Consider the following 24,958-nt stretch of genomic DNA (forward strand, 5'->3'; position numbering starts at 1 on the left):
CCCTCTCCCCCCGAGCGGCAGAAATGGGTCGTCTTTCTGCTAAACTGTCTGCGATACAGCATTTTTTAACACAAGATCGTTCGAGAAGTTAGGAAGAGTCTTGGCTTCTGTTTAAAACAAGTTTACTTTCTCTGTTAACCTTTTAAAGGCTTAGATCCACGTCAATGGAGTTTAGACCGTACTTTTCAGTTATTGTTTTAGCTTTAGGATATAGCCATTAAAAAAAAAGACTCCAAATGCAGACAGGTGTGTCAGGGGGCTGCATAGAAAATGTCTGCAAGCTGGTGAAGTGAATGTTCAAGCAGTTGTTTCAGGATCAGGGTATTGGGTAAACGCCAGCACAATCATGTTTTTTCCAAGACACAGTTTCACAGAGACTGCCAAAGCACCAGCGAGTAGCGTCAACGTTTCCATCATCCCATTCCAAAGGCTATTCCGCGTCCAAAGCAAACGAGTCCTGCTTTAAAAGCCTCTTACCAAGCAGCTTCTGGCGTAGGAATAGAGGATTTCAGAGTATAGGTTTATTCAGATTCAAGAATACAGTGATGACTTGTGTGCACTGGGAAACTATCTCGGGGAATCGTATCTAAATGATAATTGATAACTATAAAAAACATTAAAACTACATTTAGAGCAACTTAAAAGAAACCAAATACATTTAGTAAGGTCTCTCTCAGTATTTATAAAAATAACGTCAAGGAAATAGGATCCCAAAACAATGAAGACGTCTCCATGGACACCATAAACTGCAGTAACCTCCTTAAGCATTGCCATTTATGTGTTGCATTTCCAAGCACTCATTGTCAGCTCGTAAAAACAGACGCACAAACTCACACACAAAAACAAACAGTCACACACACTGTTTAATAGCCAAGCCTGTGCCAAGGGGAGACTTGCGTGGAAACTGCGTAAAGAATGAGATCATGCCAAGTTACACAACAGTAGCCCATTTATTTGTGACTCGCTGTTACAATCATTAAGCCAAGTACCAAACACAGAAGAACACACACTACTTTGTAAAACCAAAGACTTAAAACAACGAGATGAAAGAGGAAGATTTCCAACCAGACCCCATTTCTTATTAAAACATACAGTTAGTATTTTGTTAAATAGCTCTAGTTTTTTTTTTATTATGTAAAATTTTACAATCACCCCAAATACATTTGCAATACTAAAAATTAACAGATAATTAAAAGCTGCCTACATGTCTAAAGGGAAAAAAAAAGAAATCACACCATATCAAAAAGGATAATTCCTTACATTAGTGTAGCAAAAATATTTCAGAAATCTTACATTAATAGGAACACACACACACACAGCAGTGGAGGCAGATAAAGTTTTCTTGTGCAATTCAACACTTAACTATTTTTTTTAAACTGGAATGCAACAGCCTAAATCCCAAATGTTCAAACAGACAGACAGCACATGACAAGGCACCCGAGCCGGCTACACATGCACACAAAGCAGGGCTGCTCCTTCTAGAAGAAAGGGAACAGAGACGAGACATTTTATTAAACTTCTTGATCAGGGATAAGCCTCCCCTACGACAGTGTATCACTGAGACTGTACAGAGTGGGAAAGCCGTTAGTAACACAGTGATGAAAGCGTTAGCCGTGCTCTACGAGTTTCATTCCTGATATGAATTCGTGCTGGGACAACAAACACTAGAATACGCAAACAAACACTGCCTGAAATGGAAAACAGGACGCAAACCTCAATGTATTCCTTCATATTACAGTTTACTGTCTGCGATACAATGCAAAAGGAGACCAATGCAGAAACGAGGAAATAAGAAACACACATTCTACTGTACAGAAGAGTTCGTCTGCTTCCTCTAACTGCAGGGAGATTATTAATTATGATTATTATTATACTGTAATATGGTACGAATTATACTTTTGTTTACCAGCTAGTTCAAAGTGAAAGAATATCTTTACATGGAACATCATCCCAGCACTAATATTACCCTGCAGAATAAGAGAACCCAGTTCACCTCCTCAATGTGATTGAACCACAGTTTCAGAGGGCTCATGTAGTAACAGTGATGTAGAAATTATACAGCATCAACTTGCTTTCCAAAATAGTGATTTTTTTTTTCAGCCGGTTCATGAATATTCAGCGCACTGAAACCTGCATTTGTTTCTGATGCACAGAAATGCCAGTGGCCTAAAATTCAGATCTGAAAATACAAAATGCAAAAATACATCTTTTCAGCAATATATTTGGTGCAACCAAACTGCAGAAGGCTCCCAAATGCAGTATATTCTCATAAAGGCGACTATGAAACAGGAAAGATCTGCAATGAAACATGCAAGGCTTGACATTAGGCAAGCTATGTGATTCACCATATACAATCTACTTATACTGTAATGTCCATTTAAATATGATTGCATCATTAAAATGAAAGCCTTAATCACTGTATTACATATAGTACAGTCACTTTGGGAATTTCACTTCAATTCTACATGTGAATGTTTAATGAAGACTCGATACACAGACCTAATCAAAGCTTAAAATGAAGTTCCCACTAACTGGGGAAGGGTTGCAATTCTTCTGCTAACTCAAAACGCAGATAACTAAGACGGCAACATACAGAGCATGGACTCTGCCAATGTCGAACACATATAGTTGAAATTGTATTAAAAGCAGCCTTCCCGACATCACAGACCTACACGTAAAGTGAAAATGCAGAAGTACAATCTAAAACGGCTATACGTGCCATAACAGTTTTGAAAATATAAAACTAATAAAATGAACAATAAATCATCATAATGAAGCCTTGACGCCCACAAAAGAAAAGTACATTTTAAATTAGTTATCGATCTAAATATAAATTTACAATACTATGTTCTAAAAAAAACAAAAATGAATGCTAATTAAACACAGGTAGGCTAGCTATACTGTACGTTCCTAAAACAGTCAGGTAAATAAGTAAGTAAAGTGGAAACAGCAATAGAAGGAGCTGGCTGTACAAATCCTACTGTTATCGATTGATTGATTTTAAATCCAACACGCAAGAGAGAAAGATTCTGTGTCTCTATTTCTCTCCTCTTCTCCCTGAACGCCTTTGAAAAAAGGACAAGAGACTTACAAGAACTTCTTCGATTTACCACACAGTTAGCTCAGCATATCTGACAATGCTTAGTAAGGCACTATGAGGAAAACTCTCCAAACTGGCCCAACGCTGCGGCACGCCCACGGGTCACTACACCGTGCCTGCACGCCCTGCAAGAATGACATTATAAAAAGGGGGAAGGTTTTGATTTGAAAACGGTAATAGGTCTATCACTATTGAGCCAGCCCTTTCCTCTAAGCTGGTCCGCATGTATTAGTGCCCCAGTGCTCTCCTTGCTGAAGGTGTTCTTTGTCCAGTAAAGAAAGCATGGAGGACTAATAGATGAAGACCACCATGACAGAGGTGTACCGTCAGGGAATTAAACTGAGGTACAGTCACTGAGGCACTCACAAACCTGTGCAACTCACAGACCTTAGAAAAAGCAGGCATCCTCTCCACCCCCCACCCCATCTGCAAATCAAAAACACTCTCAACTGTGTTCTCTAACAAATCCAGACTGGCTTTGAACGGAGGTGCCCTCATCTTAAAGACGTTTGGAACCCCTTTCAACCCAACTGTTCAAAACTAGCAAAGTAATTCACCACACACTAACCCCAGATCAATTCTCCAGACTCCTACCCACCTAGTAACATACCCGTATCCCTGCAGTCTTACTCCCTCTGGTTACCTGCTGTAGACCATCTTGGTGGCTGAGTGGACACGTGCGTTGCAAGTCTTCAAGACTGTAACCGCGCTCCACTGCAGCCCAAAAGCAGAAGCCATCTCACAGAGGGCTCAGGGGATGGGGTTGGAGAGGTGGAAGGGGACAGTAACAGCACGGGGGATCCCAGTCCTGCTTTTGATACCCTGTTGAGATGTGCCTAAATCAAGTCTCCCCTGGCTGCCTGGATATATTCAAGAAGACAGAGGCTTGTGAGGAACTTATTACTGGACTGCAAGAGCAGATTGAGAACCGGTCCGACTGCTCAAACCTTTAGCAACAAATCTCAACAAGGCAGCAAACAAGTGGATTCCCCGCCCCGGCGATGCCTTGCTTTCTCCATGCAGAAACGGATCCCAGAAGGACAAGCTCTCACGGCATTCAGAAGACACTGCAGACGGTTTGAAACAGAGCCAGGCTGCTGCGCGTTTGGATGCTCTCGGATTTCTCTTTTTGGTTTCCATTAAAAACAACATGAAAGGGAACTAAATAAAAATCTGTCGACCCCTGTTTTTAGGCGTACTTTTTTTTCTTTCTTTTGAAATAACTTTTGTGCTAAACCCGGTCACCACGAAAGCAAAAGCTGCACATTTCAAAACTGGCCACCTCTGCTCTATAAAACAACTTGACTTTCCCCAAGCCCAGGAAACCAGACTGACTTAAACGGAACCCGTTAGCTTCTGAAACTGGAATGGAAGCGCTCATGGGAACGTGTACCCAGCAGTATGAATTACAAACAGTAGATCTTGGTACCATCTCAGCCCATGTCAAACTAATATATGCTTCAGCATATTACATGGAATGTGTTATCCTGTGATAATGCCATCTTTATAAATGCATTCTTAGCAAACATTTACAGTGGAATTTGAGATAGTGCCAGAAAAATAATTACAAAACTTGCATGAACACAATGCAGAATAACTGTGTGATTTAACACTACATTAGCGAAACAGTGCTCAAGGCTTAGTAAACACTGCATAATAAAACTGAAATGAACTGATGAAGCAAAAAAACCAAACAAAAACCCTAACGTACAGGCTGAGTGGCTCCCAGGTTTATCTTAAACATTGATGGGAATGGCTAAACACCTCAGAATTAGTGGAGGTCATCTAAACAAAAACGTGTTCAAAATAAAACGTGGTGCCCTTAAAAGCACAAGCATGGCTCTGTAGGGAATGATGTCATACTTCACTTTTCAATGAGAACGCCAGTACAGACCGTCTTGGTATATTATGTTCATAGTCCTTCTGCGAGTCAGATGTGACACTGGCAGTATTGAAGCTACCTATTCCAGTTGTGAAGAGGCGCTCTCTCTCTCTCTCACACACACACACACACACACACACGCCTAGAGCAGCAACAACAATTCTTCACAGAGGATCGAAGAGCAAACTAAAAACATTGAAACAATAAGCGGCATTACTATACCGAGGAGCAGCTGGACAGCCTGAATTCAAGTGTGAATTACACTCTGTGTAATGAATGGTGAAGCATTTTCAAATCGACAGGTCGGGGGTTTGTTTAAAACTAAAACTAACTTCTTATTAACAATAATAATAATAATAATAATAATAATAATGATGATAATACTAATAATAATAACAACATCTATCCTGTCAGTTTAGAAAACTCAATTCCAGATTCCTATTGGCAGAAACTGCCAAGGGGGTTCCTTTTCTCCCCAGCAGTGGGTGCTATTGCTTAATTAAAATATATTAACAGCATGACCTCGCTGCCAAACCACTGAGTCTAATACCACTCAGCAGCACTAGGAACACGAAGGAGTGAAACAGCCTCCTTTCTCTTGTTTTGTTCTTTTAAAAAGCTGCTTTTTTTTTTATAATATCCTGCACATTACTTTTTTTTTTTAAGCTTTTGGATTAAAACATACACATTTATAAAAGATTCATTCTAAAATAAAAAGAGAACAGGCTAAATATTTGAGTTCGAATTTAAAAAAAAAATTAAATTGAATCCCCGTACCCCCTCAACATTAGTGAATTTCATAGTGGGGTACAGAGGGAGTTTAACAGCCCTGTTACTAAGGAGAAGTGTGCACAGTCCCTCTGGTTCAGAGCCTCGGTCTTAGCAGGGCAACCCCCTCCCCCCTATTGGTGTGTTCCATCTCTCTGTAGCCGACAGGCTTACATAGAGGGCAGCTGGTCCACGTCACTCTTGGCACCTTATTCTTCAATCTGAAGCAATCAGTCACCTCCTTTTCACAGTCCCCAGTCTTTTCATGCAAGAGAATTGTCTAGTTGTGTCTCTTTATTTATTGATTACTGATTACCCCCTCCCTCCCATCCCGCATTAGGGGCGAGCTAAAAATCAAGGACTGCCTTCTTTCCACCCTCATCCACTCCACTTTTCAGCCAAGGGAACTGGTGGAATTCGGTAGGTGTTTGATCTCCATGGTTACGGGTATATGAGGGTCGCCAACTGTCTCCCCCCAAGCCCAGGGGCTCCCTCCACCACCACGCCCCCCCGCTGCCCTTTTACAGGTAAGAGTACTTGGTGGGGCTGAGGGGGTAGCCGCTGTAGACAGCAGTGGCTCTGGAGGTGCTGATGTATGGGCGAGCGGCAAACTGGTGCTGGTACTGCGCTGCCGGCATGCTGGCGGTGGCCAGGAGGCCGTGACCCATGCTGACTGGCACCTGGTGGACCAGGCTGGCGGGGTGGTGAGCGAAGGTGGCAGCGTGGCGCGAGGAGCCCTGCGAGGTGGCCAGCAGGTGTGCCATGGAGGGACCGGGAGCCAGCGTGGCTGAGGGGGCGTAGGTGTAGAGGTGAGGCTGGCTGCTCAGGTGGGAGGCTGCAGCGCTGAAGTGGGGCAGGCCGGAGCTGTGAGGCGGGGTCTGCTGGAGGCAGTACTGTCCCTGGGAGGATAGCGGCGCTGCAATGTACGCCTGCTGCCTGCGGGAGGAGCCGTTTCCAACACGCTCCTGGGACATCTGCGGCTGCACCTGGAATTGGAAATTCTCATTAAACGACAGGACAGGCATTTGAGCGAGTGATGAGCAACAGGTTCTCCAAACCACATTTGAGACATGCATTTTAAAGCCAGTTGTCAACAGCAACATTTGGGCATGACCACCTTGCTATGGTGGAGTGGAGCACAGTAAAGCACCTGCAGTCACAGGACTTGAGCAGGGATCGGAGTCCCATCCACAGTTACCGACTAGGGGAGCGGCAAACTAAGATTTTTAGGGAACTTCCTTTTACTAATGTACATGCACATGGCACATGGCACACAATTCTGTGATGGATCTTCATACACCAACAAGGTAATTTTCCCTAGAACACAGTTTTGTATTGGTGTGGTACCTGGCTGAGGTTGAGGGGCTGTGTCCCGCTGTGTGCTGCTCGCTGATGCCTGTAGCTGCTGGAGGTCCCTGCAGTGCTGGTCTGCAACATGTTAGTGGAAGAGGCATTCTTCCCCTTGCTGTACACGCTGGAAAGGTATCCTGAACAAGGAAATCAAGAACAGCTGTAATGTTATTATAAACCTCTCACCAGTTATAGACGAGCGGTTACTAGCCCTGCTGTAAATGAGAGCTAGGCTTCGAATCCTGATCCACTTTTCTAAGTCATCACCACATCCTACACAGAGACACAGGCTCTCATGTGAAGGGCTGGCTCTCACTCACTTCGAGATGAAGTCCTTCCCTAAGCCAGGCTACACCCTCTTACATGTTTTATTGTTGGGAGTGGAACAGCTTAATACCACATCCAGAGAGTTTGTAGCTTAGCAGAGTTTATAATAGAAGAGTCTGACAATAAGCATGCATGTTTACGGTGTGGTTTTTTATTGTTGGTCTGACTTTGTTATTGGGGGGGCTTGTTTAAAACTAAAACCCGTCAATTACTACACATCTGAAGCTTGATTGTGAAAGGAGACGGCACTGACCTGACACTAGGGCGGCGCTGGTGGCCAGGCCCTCCCCGATCTGGGTCTTGATGGAGGGGACGATGATGGTGCGGGACTGAGCCGGGTTTGCCGAGGCGTCTCTGAAGCTGGGCAGGCGCTCCGAGGGGAAGGGGCTGCTGGTGGAGGAGTCCGAGTCGGGGGAGTCGTGCACGGTCACGCAGCTGATGACGTTGGGGCGCTGCTTCATACCCGAGCTGCGAGGTGGAAAGAGAACGATAGGAATACGCAGGGAATCGGAGCGGACGCCCCTCTAAATTAATAACAACTTTAATCTCAAGAAACTGCACTAAGGAAATGTTTGTACCGGGAGCAACAGCTAGAAAACGTGTGTGGTGTGCATGACCTATAACGATAAGAAAAACACACGGACCAAGAATGTCGTAATAAAGCAGTCTACTTATTAAACCACATGCAATCAAAGTGGATCATGCATCATTAAAGCATTTTATCCTGATATCCCCCCTGAACAGGATCCCTTTTTCCTTTTCTCCTCACCCACCCTCTTCTCACACCTGGTTGCCACATTTCACACATCCATCATCACACTAATGGGAGACATTTACAACCAATTTAAAACCGGGAGAGGCCAACACTTCCTAACCCTTGTAAAATCGATTAATAGTGTTGAAGGCATTCCACAATTACAAAGATTTGAAACTGCAGCAAAACTAAATAACTGCCTTATGCAATTAAACATATTGATTGTGCCACATTCACAAAGCAGCAGCAGATCTAGGGACCAGCTCACACAATGAAAAAGTAAAAAACTAACATGCAGAAACTCTGTAACCCCACTGCTACACTGCAAAAACCAGTGTGCCCTGCTGAGTAATCAACACAGAACGTTGTAAAATGAAAAGGACTGAAGTGAAGGATGTCTGAGAGTCCAAGTCTTACCCGGCCAGGCTGTACTTGTTGTCATCCTCGTCCTCCGTGTCGCTGCGGATGGTGATGACACTGACGGCGGGGCTGGGCGTGTCTGGGATGATGATTGGCTGGGACAGCATGGCGTTGTAGGGCGGTGTGGCCAGCAGAGGGCTGTGTTGCACCAGGGAGGGGACAGGGTCCAGCAAGGTCATGGTCCTGAAAATACAAAAGCCAGTGTTAGAGCAGGCAAGGAGCTTCAAGTTTCAAGCCCCTTGTTCCCTCTGCAGCGTCAGGACGATTACCTGCCACGTTCTTCTGCTTGCCGAGCTTTGGCCCTCTTCCCCGAAGCTCCGCCCTGCTGCTGCCGGACCATGTGAGCCACGCCCACATTGAGAGGCTGCGCTGCCAGGGTCACGTGACCAGCTAGCAGAGACGGCTGCTGCATCACGCCACTGTACTGCCCACCATGCGAGCTTCTGAAAGTAAAAAGGAAAGATAAGTCAGCTCACCCACACTGCTGCTACAGTCCTGCCACTGGGCCTGCTTATTCTCTTTAGAATCAACTGAACAAGGCACCCTTTTCAATGTCTCTCAAGGATAAGCTGTACCAGATTGGGGGAAGGCTCTGCTTCTTTAGAGGGACTGCGGAATATGGATTTGTGCAATAAAACATTTTGACTCAGTTACACATTATCAATTATATGTTCGCTGAAATAAAAAATAAACACTGCTCTGCATTAACTTGCTTACTGCAGGAATATTTATTTTCCTCCAGTATAATTTTGGGACCGGCCCATGAGGTTTCATACATATATTTCTGTGGAGTTACATTCAAATGAACCAACCTTGTGTGTTCATCAATGAACCATGACAAATACTTTCATGATATGGGATTGCGTATATAGGTAGCCCATTCCCCTCATTTATCCCCTCATATACCCAGCTACATTACATCCACTAATTTCTTAAATGATGAACACATGTGATTTACAGCTGATATGAAGGTTTTTAATAAAATAGTCTATCATTGATGACCGTTGTATTGTATTGCAAATCATACAAAGTACTCCATCAGGGATCTCTCATCTTATGCATCTGTGGTTTAGCTTGCGTTGGTTTTAGTCTATTCACTCTACCTGTATAAAGTGTGATTAACTTCATTTAAAAATCCCTCGAATTCTTGGAGCAGACGTATATATATATAACGTTTGAACTCCTCGCCCTAGACGAAGCTGCTCACCTCCAGTCGGAGCCCATGCTGTCTGGGAGGACGGCCCCCAGAGAGGACTCTGGGATGACCGCTGTGGCCGGCTGGACGGAGCCGTGGAGGGCCACGCCGGGAAGCTGCTGCCACGTGGAGGGCAGGAGGATCTGCTGGGTCCCCGCGGGCCAGGCCTGCTGCAAAGAGCAAGCACACACACACACACAGGTCAGCATGGCCCAGACACGCTGTCACACTGCAGGAGACAGGGCCTCACAATGACAGGGGAGGGGAGGGTGCTGCAGGCTGAGGTGCTGGCATGGACAGCCCAGAGGAGTGGCTCAAATCTGGGGAACTCGCTCACTGCACAATCTAGGATTAAGGTCAATTTGAAGTAGAATGACAAATCCGAAAACGTCACTGTGCAGTATTTGTCTTTTTATTTTATTATTAATTTCAAATAGGTGGTTCATCTCTCATTTTTAAAACACTCAGCTCACATACAGAAGTACCAGCAAAGAAGCTTTGTAATATATTTATGCAAGCGTAAATGTTTTCAGTATTAGACAGAGGTCGGTCAGCGAGTGCTGCTTTGCGTTCCGTCACATGCAAAGCTTAGCGAGTTACACAGGCATTTTCAATTGCCCTGTCTCTGCAAACAGCTAGTGTGCTGGAGATCTTTCTACAGCTGGCTCTCTTGCTCTTTCTTTATGTGTGTACGGTGATGAGAATTCAGTGCAGAGGCAAACAGAAACCTTAGCTCTGATCTGAGTGCTGGCTGTGGTGCAACTGAAAATCTGGAGACAGGATACAGATAACATTATTCTGTACTCCAATAGGAATGGGAGTCTGTTGAGTGTTTATGTAAAAAAAAAAGGGAGGGTGAAAACAGAAAGCCTGGAGAAAACAAAAAGGTGATTCAGACCAGCTATGGATCCAAGCAGAAAGAATAATGGTTTTCTACCTACGATGGGAAAGTGCAGAGCCTTTCAATGAAGGTGGAGTGTGTTCTAGCTGTAGATAAGGAACTACTACAAAAGCCTTGGAATGAGGGTGGATTGTAGAACGGGGAAAAAAAAAAAAAGCATCAGAAATGTACTTTATTTTTTTTTCCACCATTGCATAAAAACTACAGTGGTGGCCACAGATATGCCAACACCTTACACTTTCCAGCCATCTTAAAACACGTCAAAAACATGCTTGAACTGCAACAGCTTGCTCCTTTTTAGTTTTCCAAATTCAACAGGATTGACCAAAAAATGAATAGGTGGCAGAAATGTGAAGAAAAAGATGACTTTCCAAATGGACAGCAAACTTTATACCACTGATTGGCTTGAATGAGCCTTGATCACTTGGATATTCTTTTTGCTCGACCGGCTGGTTTCACAGACTCGATTAGCACCACTAACGTTCAGTAAAGTAGTCCACGAGTCTGTGAAACCAGTGGTAGGAACTTTGTAATAGTTCAAGCACGTTTAGGTTATGAATAAAAATAAAACCAAAAAACACAAAACGTGTTAAACTACTGGAAAAAGTAAGGGCGGTGGAATGTGTGTGAGCGGCACTGTACACAGGCTGAAATCTTTCAATTCCTTACAGCCCCAAAACCCCTCTGGAGGCGGTCCATATCAGCTCTGCAGTGGCCCTCTGGGATCCTGTTACTGTAACAACGAGCAGCAAACCCCCGCACGCCCTGCTGCAGAGGGGTACAGGATTGCGGTCAAAGTGAAAACAAACAAACACACACACACACGAAACGAAAAACTCAAGCGCCTAAAAAAATAAAATAAAAAGGAGGGGGGAAAAAACATTGCAGCATGCCTGTTTCCTTAGCCAACACCTGCATTGAGACGAAAGCGAAGGAGATTAAATAGAGAGTGACTGGAGTGAGTGCGTGCTCTACGGGACACACACACACACACACACTGCACAGACAGGACAAGGACAGAGAGAGAGAGAGAGAGCCAAGCCGTGCTCGCTTTTCTAAGCCAGGCGCATGCCCTACCCGTGCCCTAAAAGAAACCTAAAAGACAGGCAACAAGGCTTCTGTTAATGCACAGACGAACAGCCCATCCGCACCCTCACCCAACCCCCAACCTGGAAAAACTGGCACAGAAACAGCACTACAGTTTGGAGATCCACTCGCTGAAACAAAAAAGGAGTTTCTCAACTGCACAGGAGAAAAAGGGGGGGCTGCAAAATGAAGCCCTGTATGCGCACCAACAGCTACGAGAATGTTTTGAAAGATCCATCTAGTTCATTTTGTGAAGCCGAGTGCAGACGTAATCCACCGCCTTTAATATCAAGAAAACAAAATTAAATCCAAGCAATGCTTCAATAAATTCACACAACTAAAATCTCTTGTTTTGTTTTTTTAAATCCTGTGCTACATGTACACTGCTTCTTTTCATCAGTTCATTTAAAAGCCCCTAAATTTACTCGGGATGTTTGTTACTCCCTGGACACCGACAACGCGGTGCCGAGACTCCTTTCCAAGATTTGCTCCAGTGCAAAGGCAGCCCAAACATCCTTCTACTTAACCTGCCCCTTCACCCTCTAAACAAACCGGGATTACAATGCACAGCTTGAAACCGAGCTTGCATCAGCACTCTAATTGGGTGTAGACTGGTTGGGATTGTCCGCGGGGTTCAGTTTATGTACGTGCATTCTGAGCAGTCTAGTTCTCCGGCTATCAAACTGCATTAAGAGCTGCCACTACTCTGCAAGTCTGTGATGGAAGCTTGGAATGCATTTTGCTAACCAATGGCAGAGATGAGGAAAAACGGGTGGGGAGGGGGTGGAATTACAGTAGTCCAGTCCCCACGGGGCCACTATCACCACGTTTTAGTTTCAAACCTATAACGGTATTTTTTTTTTACACTTTACAAAGCTGTGCTGCCTATAAGAGTTTTTTTTTTTTTTTAATATTAGGATCAGGGTTGAAACAAAAGCATGGACTGGCAGCAGTCTGAGGACTGAAATGGGCACATGTCAGCTCTAGATAATCAAGGAGAGATTCAATTAAACACAGCGCTGCTGGGGACTGGTCTTTTTCGTTTTTGTTTTATGGCGCCATTCAATCAAAGTTTCAAATTGTGGGAGGATGCCAACCAAACACAGTCAAAAACATGCGGCGATATTCGAAACACATACGCCACCTAGGAAGTTTGATTGAATTCCACCACAGGAGCGGATCACGAGCAGGCAGCTGCATTTGTTAAATGAATCTCGCCCTTAGTCACCAACACCAGTGTTAGGGGGTAGCAGGGAGTGGGGGTGGCGTATGAAGGCAGCAGGCGAAGCACATACAAAAAGGCGCAACAATTAGCACATGCTTCCATGCCTTCTGCAGATCGAAGGGAAAAAAATAAATAAAAATACTAATGAAATAAAACAGAAAATGAATAATCTATAAACAGAATAAATGGCGCTACTTCAGGAGTAAAAGCAGTCAGTGCGGAGGAGGAGGAGGAGGTGGTGGTTTTACCAGGACGGTGGCGGTCTGCTCTAGCAGGGCCGGCCTGCCTGCTGCGCAGTTCAGCGCCAAGGGGACTGCGTACTGCGGCGCTATCGTGGCAACGTGAGGGTGCAGGGTGGCCACCATCAGAGGAGTACAGGTGCCCTGGAAAGGAGGGTGGGGGTGGGGGGTTAGTTCTCTTCCATTGTGAAGTGCTGCGGTTCAGTCTTGACTGTCCTCGTAGGGCTGCAGAACACGTTTTATTACGAAACCAGACCAGCTGGTGTGGACAAATACTGGGGACGACTGACCTAGTCACCTAGTTTGGGAAAAATGATAAAAATGGGAGGTGGGGGGGGGGTGAGGGGGGCTACAATGCCCATCTGCAATTTCCAGGTTTAATATTAATAACCTCTTCAACGGAACTGACTTGAACTTAACCTTTTATAGTCCCGTTTTACATACTTCTATTGAACATCCTCCTCATCCTAGTTATCCTATAAACACATTTCTTAGAATCAGAAGTACAGAAACAGGATTATCCGGTGAGGAACAAAGCACCCTTAAAAAAAAAAAAAAAACACCATTTCCTATAACTACTGTACTTCATTCTAAAACTATTCACTCGCTCCACATACAAAAAGGTGACCTCGGCAATCAGTCACTCCTCCCTCACCCCCCAACAAAGAGGACACAGGTGCTGACAAACAAATCCAGACTGAAAGAGCCGTCTTTACTGGCTTGCAAGGACATCCTTGAGACGCTTTAATTAAGGGGGGAGGGGATTCTGTCCTTGGTTCTGAAAAGCTGGGGCAACAGACTGCAACACTGCCAGACTCCAATACCCTGTCGATAGGATTTTAAAAAGGTGAAAGGAGCTGCTGGAAAGAAACTGAGGGGGAAAAAAACAACAACTCTACAGTACAGACAGCAAAACACTTAACTGGCTGCGGCAACAGCTTCGTTAAATAGAAATGTGAGTATTTAATCATCATCATAATGAACTTTACAGTCAGCCAACAGTGTGTTTTAAAGGTGTGTTCGATAAGCCACCTTTACATAAACAGGGGCTATTCACCATGCCCATTCTGCACACACAGCTCACTATTTGGGTTACTCTGAATATAAAGAGAGAACAAACACTGTGTGATTTAGCGTGTATAATAAGGACCAGCTGACTCCAAGGTAAGTCACTGTAATCATTTCTGTATTCTTTTTGAGTCACCTCTGAGAACAACTGAGGTCAGTTAAACAAACAAGTGTGAATAGATTCCTGGAAGGAGGAGAAAGCAGATATTTTAAACGTGCCAGTTTCACCACGGAGATAAAGGGCTATTTCCCCTCTCTTCACAGCAGGGATGCTACCAAGCAGACACCTGAGTATTTAAGCTGGGTTTAAAGGGGTGCTGAATGGAATTCTGGTTTTAGGTGATACCTTGAGGTGGCAGGGAGAGAGCTGGTCGGCTTTTATGCAGCAGAGGTTTCTCCAGGCTGGCTGTGGAGGGAATCTGCTTGTACTGAAGCAGGAAGAACGTGCTCTGCCCAGTGAACCTTACCTGTGTGAGCACCCCGGGCTGGAGCTGCAGAGACTGGCCAGACTGGGTCTGAGGAACCAGGGGCACAGCGTTGTCCATCCTCACTGGGTAACCAGAATGCTTAGCTGAAGCCTGAAGTCCTGTCGAGAACAAAATATAAATATAAACATGTTGTGATTTATATTGAAGGCAGAACAGTGTTAACCGTGTGCATGGTGGGCTTTACAGCTACAGGATGTGATTTGCATTCACTGGTTCATTGTTAATCCTTAGCCTTTGCTGCCCTCTAGTAGTTTCACCAGGGATTGTTCTGAATACTCTTACTACATGACAGGATGAAGCTGCCATTCCCATTCCATTTCCGGAATGACTGGAAAGCTTATTCCCGAATAATAATGGGATCGAAACAGCTCTAATACCAGATGATTAATAGGGCCCTTTGTGTAGCAAGGTTATGAATATCAAGCATGCAACAGTGCAGGTCTCTTCAATGTCTTTTAGCCCGGTGATAGCGAGGCAGGCAGAGCTGCAGCCCTTACCCTGGAAGGCTGGGGGGCAGACAATGAGCGTCTGCTGGAACGGCTCTGACTGGGCACAGAGCTGGGGAGGGCCAGCCTGCAGAGGCATGCCTTGCTGGGCGATGCCCGGGATGTTTACTGTGGCCGGCGGGTACAGAGCGGGCTGGTAGTTCAGCAGCGACACGTCAGCATTGGCCAGCGAGAGAGAGGGGGCTCCTGACGATCCCGACACCAGGGACCCCACCTGAAGAAACACATAACAGAGCTGTACTATACATAATGCAATACAATGCAATGTGCAGCACTGCGGACACTGCGCTTCAAATCACTCTGCCTCAGACCCGAAAGACAGACGACTGCCCTGACAAGGACAAAACCCATTTGTGACCCAGAGCCAGAATTTAAAATGAAGGCCCTGGGGAGGTGAAAGGCTGGTGCGTTATTAACCCATCGTATGCATTAATGAGTCTGTGTGAAGGTGACGCAGAGGCTGGCTGCTCAGGCTGCAGTACCTGGCTGTGCTGCACCGTGTTCAGCAGGTTGCTGAACGTTACTGTGAGGTTGGTTCCTGAGCTGGGCGCGGTGTGTGTGGTGAAAGGGCTCTTCCCGTTGTCGTACACGCTGCCCCGCCACTTGCAGATCTCCATGTTCTGAAAGCACGACTTGACACTGAAACAGAAAGGGAGGAGAAAACCTTTGCATTGAGAGGGAAGAAAACAGGGCCGCTATTGTAGCAGTGCAGGCTCCAAAAAACACGACAAAAGAAAGTTTGAGAGAAACAGTCTGAAGTTTCTTTAATGTTTGTTGTAACGGGTCCCAGTTTGAAAAAGCATTTACCAACAGGCAATTTGCACTCGCAAAATTCATAAGTTTAAAAGCTGTAAGGAAGTGATGTAGGACTTCTAAAGGGGTTTACTTTAAAAAGAGCATTCTAGAATTGCAATATATTCTAAATAGATCACATTTCATTTTTGAAAAGCACATCCACGGTATTAATGGTTTCATAAAAGCGAGTAAAGCAATTGGCAATTTAACATCAACAGGGCTATCCTGTTAGGAATATCAATCCTCTTCTCTTACTGGGAGCTGTGGGGGAAGTCGAGCAGGTGGGTCATGGTGACGAAGGGGTGGTTCAGGGTCTTCAGGGGCGTGATCCTTTTATCAGCATCTATCGTCAGCATCTTCTTCAGCAAATCAATGAACTCCCTCCGGTCTGCCTTCTCGGCCAACATATCAGTGCCTTCTAAATCAGTGGACATGTTCACCTGCACGCAAGGAGAAAGGAGGTGAAGAGATTCAACGCATTTAAAAAACACTGTTTAAAAGATGTTATTGGTATCTGTGCAAGTTCCTTTGGGTAACACAAATACTATAGACAGGTTGAATCATATCTCCGCTTCCCGAACTCCTAAACTGACCACTGGGGGGAAATCAGGACCGCCCCTGAAGAACAGCCTGTGTCTTACTGCAATTCAGAATGTGTCATTACCTGCACCATATCATCCAGACAATTGAAAATGTACTTCCGCGCCTCCTTCGACTTGATACCCATCTCCCCTTCGTGCTCAGCTGGAGTCTGAAGACAGGAGAAAGGGGAGTGCATGTTACTGTATAACCCTGCCACTGCTACAAAGAACTGGGATCAGCTGCTGGGTCAGTCCAGCTCAAGCAGGGTTACTGATCCAAGTTACCATCCCTCACACGGAAGAAACGAGGTCATGGCAATACAAGACTCTGAATGATAAGGTCATCAACGGGATCTTAAGAGCACCTCAGTCTGTCCTCTAATCTCTACAGGTGACTCTCACTATCTTGAGCTCACCTTCAGTCTCCAGAGAGGGTAGCTCGAGCCAGTGTCTCTGTTGAAGAAGCGGCTGGTTTTGGTCCCCGCGCTCAGTAGATACTCTGCCGGCAGCCCCTGAGTTTGTGAGATATAGCGAATCTGAAAGGATAGGAAAGATTACACGAGGGGGTGTCAATACTGGGACAATATACTGCTGTTCGACACCAGTTTGGGGGAAAGAATTCAGACCATTTATCCTGTTGGTATATTTCAGTATCAGCCACTTGGCACAAGAAAAACTCAAGACATCAAATCGATTCCTCCCTTGCTCAAAACCCAGTGGTTTGCAAAAGCAGTAATCTAGCAGCTCCATTTCCTACACGAATGGCCCCAGAGCATGGCTCAGTATCTCTTGGCACAGTGGGGGCTGCTGATAAGCTTGTGCTGCCCTTAAACTGACCTCAGATTCTCTGAATATTTTCACAGACACACACGCCCACCCACATTTCTGTGAACTGCCACATTGCTTCAGTAAGGGGAGACAGAGGCACTGAGCTCAACACCACCTCGCCCCAGCCCCTATTATCAAAGGTGTAACAGCATTGCTGACTCACTTACGGCTTCATTCCTTGCAAATACAAAGCTTCCTTCACCAGTGGAATATTTCTGCTAAGCCCCCACACTGATGAACAGAACCAGGGAGGTACAGACAGACAGACAGGTATGTGGTACTGACCTGGTCGTACTCCGAGGCACCAGGGTACAGGGGCCACCCCAAGAACAGCTCTGCGATGACACAGCCCAGCGACCACATGTCAATAGCCTCACAGAAAGGGAGCCCCAGAATAATCTCCGGAGCTCTAGAGGAGACAGAGAAACAAGCAAAACATCTATACATTACTGAATAACTTTGACAATAAAGCTGAACTAATATCTATGATACTACTGCATGAGAAAAAGAAGCTATTGGATAGAGTCCAAATATTTTGAAACAGACTGTGAGAGTTTATGCAAAAGGAAGTTAACCTGGAATGGTTCCATTTATTTATTTTTTTTTTTTGCTGTTACAATTACGCAAGGCCAGAAGTTAGGACAGTTATATAACCAGTGAACCCTGGCCAGGCCTGCACAGACCAGTCGGCTTCCAACTGCCCGACGTGTAACTCTTTATCTGCGTCAGCTGTCGCAATCGCTGTCATTTACAACGAAAAACGATGACACAACAAGACCTTCTAAAAGACCATCCGAGATGCTTAAAGGTATTATTTCATTTCTGTTTGCCACCTCTTCCAGAGCTCACTGGTGGTTGTTTAGCCATAGCAGCTCGGGTACAGCAGGAGTCTCACCGGTAGTAGCGAGACTGTAGGTAGGTGGAGCAGACAGCCTTGGAGACGTGGCTGGCCGAGCCGAAGTCAATGACCTTGACCCGGTAGGGCTGCCTCTGAGGGTCCACCAGCATGATGTTCTCCGGCTTGAGGTCGGCGTGGATCAGCCCCAGGCTCTTGAGCTTCATCAGAGCCGTGCCCACCTGCTGCAGGATGGGCCGGATGGACCGCAGCGGCAGCGGGCTGAACTTGCTCTGCTTCAGGAAGTCGTACAGGTTCTGCTCCAGCATCTCGAACACCAGGCACGTGTGGTTCTTGTGCTGGAAGCACTCGTAGGAGCGCACGAAGTTGAACTCGTCAGCATTCTCCGTGCTCAGGCGGCTCAGGATGCTCACCTACAAGAGAGATGAGAAGAAAATAGGATTACAGGAGTCTGCTCCAAACTACTTGTTTAGCGGAGCTCCATTTACTTATGCATAGTTAAGATATCACTGTGTTAGAAGTATCTTCAGTGTGGAGGGGCTCACCTCTATCTGGCCCTGGCGTGCATAGGAAGGGTGGTTCTTCAAGATCTTAATGGCCACAATCTCATTGGTTCCTCTCTTCCAGCACTTGGCCACCTGTCCAAACGTCCCCCTGCCCAGGAACTCGAGCACCTCGTAGCTGTTGGTCACAGAGCACAGGATCTCGTGCTGCACCAGCTGGTAGTCCCCCTCGCTGTTGGAGCTGCTGCTCTTGGTGGTAGAGGTGGAATGGGTGATGGTCTGGGTGGTGGTAACCGCTCCCATCCCTGTCCGATTGGGCTGCATGGGGGCCGGCCGCTCCTCCAGGATCTGCACGCTGCCGCTGCTGTCCACCTCCTCGCTCTTGCGCTTCAGCCCATACTTCTGGTAGGGGTCGAGGAGGGACAGGTCTGCGGCTCGCCGGCTCGAAGGACCTGGCAGGCTGCCTGTGCTGTCCGCCGCTCGCACCACGATGTGGGTCCGGGAGCCGCCGGCAGGGGGCAGGAGCAGGCTGGCCGTGCCGTAGGCAGCTGGGTTGAAGCTGGTGGTAGCGGAGGAGTGGCTGGCCTGGCTGCTGCTGGGCTGGTAGTACTTGCTCTCCCCTGCCTGTCCCGTCACATCCCAGGCACAGCTCTCCACTTTCAGCTTCTTCACGCGGCAGAAGGCACTTGATGACACGGATGGAGGGGAGAACACCTGCAACTGGGAGGCCATACCTGCGGAACAAGCAGAACAAGAGCTGAAGCAGTGTAGTAAAAACACTGTGCTTTTCTAAGGATGTCAGGGCACACATATTGAACCGAGATACTGTTTACAATGAATAATGATTACAGATCAATGCATTGGTTACTCATCATTTCAGTAAATTTATATACTTTATTATTTTAACTCTGAACTTTTTGTATGCATGTATTGTGCTGTTATAAAGATAGGCAGGTAGCTACTGAAGGTTGTGTTATGGTACATAGCCTAGCTCCATGTATTTCTGCATAGTTAAGATATCATTGTATTAGAAGTATCTTTGTATAAAGGCTTTCTTTACTTCTTTACATTCGGTTTAAACAACATGTTTATTGCTGGCTGCATGCCTCACTGCAAAACACCATCACCATTATTCTTCTTGAGATGACCCAGTACACAACACTGAGGCTTTCCCATTCATGCACGCCTTGTTATATATAAAAAAATAAAAAAAGGGTTAATGCAGCCAGGATCGCTCTTCCGCTTGCAAGTAAAAGCAAGCCCAGTAACCTGTTCTACACCTCAGTGAAGACAATGAAAGAACTTTGTAGAAACACATTTCCTTTGGGATGGGTGGGGCAATGATCCAGCCACAGGGGACCCACACACTAGCAAAATCTCTCTCTCTCTCTCTCTCAGGAGGTATTGTGAAGCACAGACAGAAACAGGGGTGGGGAAAGACTTTGAATAAACTTTATCCTGCACCTTTTTTGTTTGTTTGTTTGGACAAACTAAGCGGAAAGGTTTTCAATCTAAAATGAATGGACACCCATTAGCATACACTCCCCAACCCTTCAAAAATAACTGGGTGTGTATTGTTACTAGGGTGTGGATTCAACCAATGTATATTTTACCTGCTTAAAACACATTTTCTTCACCTTCTGCACGGGTACATTTACTGTGCAAGAAGTCATTTTCAAGGTACTGCAGGGATGCGAGACAGACCAAGCTATTCAAGACAGCTGAGCTCAAGTAACGCATGACTTGGGCTGCAGGGTACGGTGCAAACACCACTTACATGTTACTTATTTCCCTAGCAACTGATACTTACCATACAGAAATGAGTTAGCACACCAATTTAAAATCCTCTTTAACCCCAGGTCTCGAAATAAACACAAAATATACAACTGCTACAAGCAAGCACCTTACAAAGAGCACTGTGAACTGTCTGGGGCATTTATTACAACACTGTAATCTAGCCACTTTTATATTCCCCCAGTCACAGCAAGACAACTCCTCCTGCTCCATACAGTTCTTATTTTGTTTCTTAATCTTGTCTGCTCACTCCGTCTTGCCAGCCCTGCACAGAATCCGTTGCAAGTCCAAACATCCCCAGCCGGTATGTCTAAATAAACGACACGCTCTCGTCTAGAACTGCTCCTGCTTGGGAAGAGAAAAGCTGGAATGACTTTGATTTGCACTTAAGCGCTAGGAATGTGACCTTTAATCACTGCGACTGATTTCAGCACAGGAAGCAGCGGTGCGCCATCTTGCCATTTTCTAACAGCTCTGAGGAAGCACAGCCCAGCTTGTAAACTGGAAACAGCACCAGATGAAGAACAGAACAATACATAACAAGCTCCAGCTACAGTAATTCAACTCAAACGAGCTCTCCAGCCTGTTTTCAGTACAATGCAGGTTGCTATGGCAGTGCTAAGATTAGGCATTATCTTAGTTCACACATGAACAGTGTTTAGGCCCTGCCTGCATCTGACTTGCAACAAAACCAAAACTGATCTTTAACCCCAACCTTGTTATTTTTTTCCCGCTTCAATGAGATTCCCTTGAATGTTTACTGTAGTTTGGGAACAAACAGACCTGGAAACGGCTCTCATATTTCAGAGATACTGAGCTCCTGCACCCCTGCAAAGATTAACAAGAAGAATCTTACAAAAGCACAAACAGGAAGTGTGTTGCAGCTCTGTAGATCCTATTCTTAATCAGCGCATTCTAATGCAAAAACTCACACGCTCATAAATATGCAGGTGTTTAGTTCCAAGCAGTCTATCCCTGTACACAAAGCTGTTCCCATATTAGAACAGATAACACACCAGCTTCACCACGCTGCTATTACAGGGCCTCATAACAATGAGCTGCAATCGAGACAATAAAGCAACTCACACATCTGTGCACATACCAACCCTTAATATATTCAATTACACTTTACTAGCCACAGTTAGCTTTAGATTTCATCCCAACACACACACACACACAGATTAGTAAAGTTAGCACAGCATATATTAAGAGGCGTTAATTATAACCAGGAAGACACATTCTCTGTCTTGCAAAAGTCAGGCAAGCGCAGGCATGGAGGAAATGGCTTTTCTCTGGTGTGTGTGTGTGTGTGTTGAACTTTGGAGACTTTTGAAACTGATTAAAACGCATTGTAGCCCTGAAGCTGGTCTGTATAATAATGGCAGGCATTAATACTGTTCGCTACCTGATGATTGTAAATCTAAAGCACTGCTACTTTGCTGTTCAGTTTTAACGCAATATTCCACGTATGAGGCCGAGTAAATCGCGCATTACCCACAATTCTTCTCAAGATCGGTTTGTTATGAAGCTGAGCAGTTTTTACATAAATAATGATTTACCGATATGGACTGCATCTTATTTCCGAGGAGTTTCTTGCGTCTTTCTACTCAATCGGGTGTTAATTCCATTGTAAAGTTGGGCTCCTGTCCTGTGCTCGTCTTCAGAATGTCACTCCTGCTAAACACCGAGGAAGGTGTCTGCAAACACTCCAACGTCACGTGGTTGCGATTAAACTACAGAGCACTGGGTGTGTGCTCGTTTTTCACTTCGTTTTACGGTTTGCTAATCTCCTGGCAACACTTTGGTATGCCAGCCTCCTGTTGACGAATGCAAATTCGATTTTAAAAGCAGCACTGCGGGCATCTAGTCATCCCAAATGCAAATGTCTTGCACACATCGATGCCACTAATTTGTATGTACAGACCTAGGGAAAAGAATTTAACTTGCAACGATCCTTCACGAAACTGCGACCAGCAGCAAACTGAAACACGTTACTCTTCTGAACGGAGGAAATCCCGTGGTTTAGGGGGATTTTTACAGAACCCCGTGTTCTTGAAGCGTACAGTTCATCCTCTCTTGACAACACACAAAAGTGCAATACTTCGTTGTGACCGCGGGGCTAGAGCAGCCTGTATTTGCATTAGTACATACTGTGCACAACACGACGTTATCTTAGTTCTGCCTTGGAAACAGAATTACTCCCCACACCATAATGGGTTACAAAATGTGCCGGATAGGGCACAGACTGCTGGCAACTGGGCGATTATGTAAACCAGTGGGGAAAAAATAAAAATCTGAATGCATCAAATCCAAGGGATCACATTTCTGATCTAAAATAGAACAATCTATTTTTGTTACGCGCATCCAACTTCAGCCTTAGTAAACAGTGCACACAGATGTATGTACGTGTGCAACTGTATATATATACATATACATAGATAGATAGATAGATAGATAGATAGATAGATAGATAGAGATACACACACACACAAAGGTAGCAGGCCCCTACTTTGATTCTAGATATATTCAATTGAATAGACAGAGAAAACTGGTATATGTCGATTTTCAAACATATTCAAAACATTTTCAAAAACCAAGTGCGTAATCACATGCTTTTATTCACAAACGCTGCTAAACATTGTGTATGATATGTTACTGTATACATATTATATCCCCCACCCCCACAGCTGACCCTACCATAATAAGCATACCTACATACACAGAAACCACTTCTCGTCCAGACTGTTGTATTGTAATTTTAAGAGCGTGTTGTTACGCGCTAGATTTCTGATCAGCGATCTGTTTTTTAATTACTGGTCCAGACTCTATTTACATTGTCACATTCAGCAGCGTATACAAAAAAACAACAACAACAGGATCTGATTACTCACCGATTTCACTGATCTCAGCTCCGGGTCGTGTCTATAGCAAAAGGGTTCGTGGAAGCGGCGACGGCCCCGGCTTCAGCACGGAGCATCCTCCCCAGCCTGCCTTTGTAAAAACGGAAAGGCACTGTCCGATCCCCGCCAGGTTATACGGCCAGTTTTCAACCAAAACGGACCAACAAACCAACCAAAAATAATACCCCCAGTACCTGTACGAAAAGCGCTATTGTATCCCTGCAAAATGACCGCTGTACATGCCTGGTTTTGATTAAAAAATACAGATTGCCAGTGGCAAACGGGCTCAGCCGGTCGGGGACCGAGTCTCGGGTCTGGAGGTTAACTTGAGTCCGGGGATTGAGCGGCTGGGGCTTCAGAGTTCCAGGCCGCCGGTTTATTTTTCCCCTTTTTTTTTCCAGACAGCGAAACAAGCCCCCAACCCGACCGGAAAACCGTAAAGAACCGTCAGCGCATGGAGGTTTCTGATACAAACAAACCAAACAGGTTGGTTTCTAAAATGTATTTATTTTTATAAAAACACCGCGAGCCCCTCTGCTTGGTGTGGCAAACCCGACCGCGGACACACAGGGACACGAATCGCTCGCAGAGTCATCGCTGGCACTGGAATCGAAAGCCGTGAGTATCAACCGCAGGATCCGGAGTCATCGAACGCGTCTGTCGTGCGTACTCTCTGAGAGCGATGACATCATAGGAATCATAGCAAAATATATACACGTGTGGGAATAGATCGTGCAAACGGGGCATCATAGGAGCCTTACTCAATAGCCTGGAATGCGCCCCTTTTGGAAGAACTGTGTCAACAGGGCTTGCCTAATCAACATGAATAACGAATTAACATTTAGATATTCCGTGTACACGACCCTGGTGTTGATGTCACACATCCGCCTGGAATGTGTTGGTATCGATGGAAATGACATCACATTCGTTTTTTCTAGTCTTGGTTTAAGATTAGTTGAAGTTAGTTGATTATATATATATATATATATATATATATATATATATATATATATATATATATATATATAAACTGCACTGTACAAAATGAAGGCATATGAAAGAATGTTTTTAAAAAATGTACATAAAAGGTTTAATAGATTAAAAAATCTTATTTTCAGGACGTTTCAGGCAAAAGCCCTTCTTCAGCTGTTTAAAAGGAAAAGATGTATATATATATAATGTGTGTGTATGTGCGTGCATTTATTTGTTATAAGTGTAACGTGTGTGAATGGCCCTCTGCATAACTTTTTCATCAGATTACTGACAGTGTGCTTTGCATTAAAACATTAGCTGCTCTTTCACACCCCTGCACGCCCATCTCCAGTCTGTCACACTGTGGATCTTACTGACAGACTATTGGGGGTATCAAATAAACGCCTTTGCCTTGATTCA

General features: G+C 45.1%; 1 protein-coding gene across 5 annotated transcripts; it reads right to left on the bottom strand.

Moving 5' to 3' along the window:
* Positions 1-931: 931 nt before the first annotated feature.
* On the bottom strand, positions 932-24,321 carry LOC117428089 (homeodomain-interacting protein kinase 1-like). 5 transcript variants are annotated; one of them, XM_034046675.3, is made up of 18 exons: positions 23,558-24,321; positions 18,915-19,606; positions 18,409-18,782; positions 17,799-17,922; positions 17,102-17,221; positions 16,769-16,855; positions 16,360-16,544; positions 15,792-15,948; positions 15,301-15,523; positions 14,783-14,901; positions 13,257-13,391; positions 11,367-11,465; positions 9,809-9,966; positions 8,871-9,044; positions 8,599-8,784; positions 7,681-7,895; positions 7,098-7,237; positions 932-6,736 (listed from the first exon to the last, which is right to left on the bottom strand). In XM_034046675.3, exons 2-18 carry the CDS (start codon positions 19,602-19,604, stop codon positions 6,272-6,274), a joined length of 3,651 nt encoding a protein of 1,216 aa, XP_033902566.2. In that variant the 5' UTR covers positions 19,605-19,606; positions 23,558-24,321; the 3' UTR covers positions 932-6,271. The 5 variants fall into 5 exon arrangements, with proteins under 5 accessions (XP_033902566.2, XP_033902575.2, XP_033902602.2 ...); XM_034046684.3 differs by lacking the exon at positions 23,558-24,321 and adding an exon at positions 22,226-22,428; XM_034046711.3 differs by lacking the exon at positions 13,257-13,391 and having other exon boundaries at positions 23,558-24,320.
* Positions 24,322-24,958: the final 637 nt, after the last annotated feature.

This window comes from Acipenser ruthenus, chromosome 30 (genome assembly GCF_902713425.1).
Source record: "Acipenser ruthenus chromosome 30, fAciRut3.2 maternal haplotype, whole genome shotgun sequence".
In the NCBI taxonomy this organism is placed as follows: domain Eukaryota; kingdom Metazoa; phylum Chordata; class Actinopteri; order Acipenseriformes; family Acipenseridae; genus Acipenser; species Acipenser ruthenus.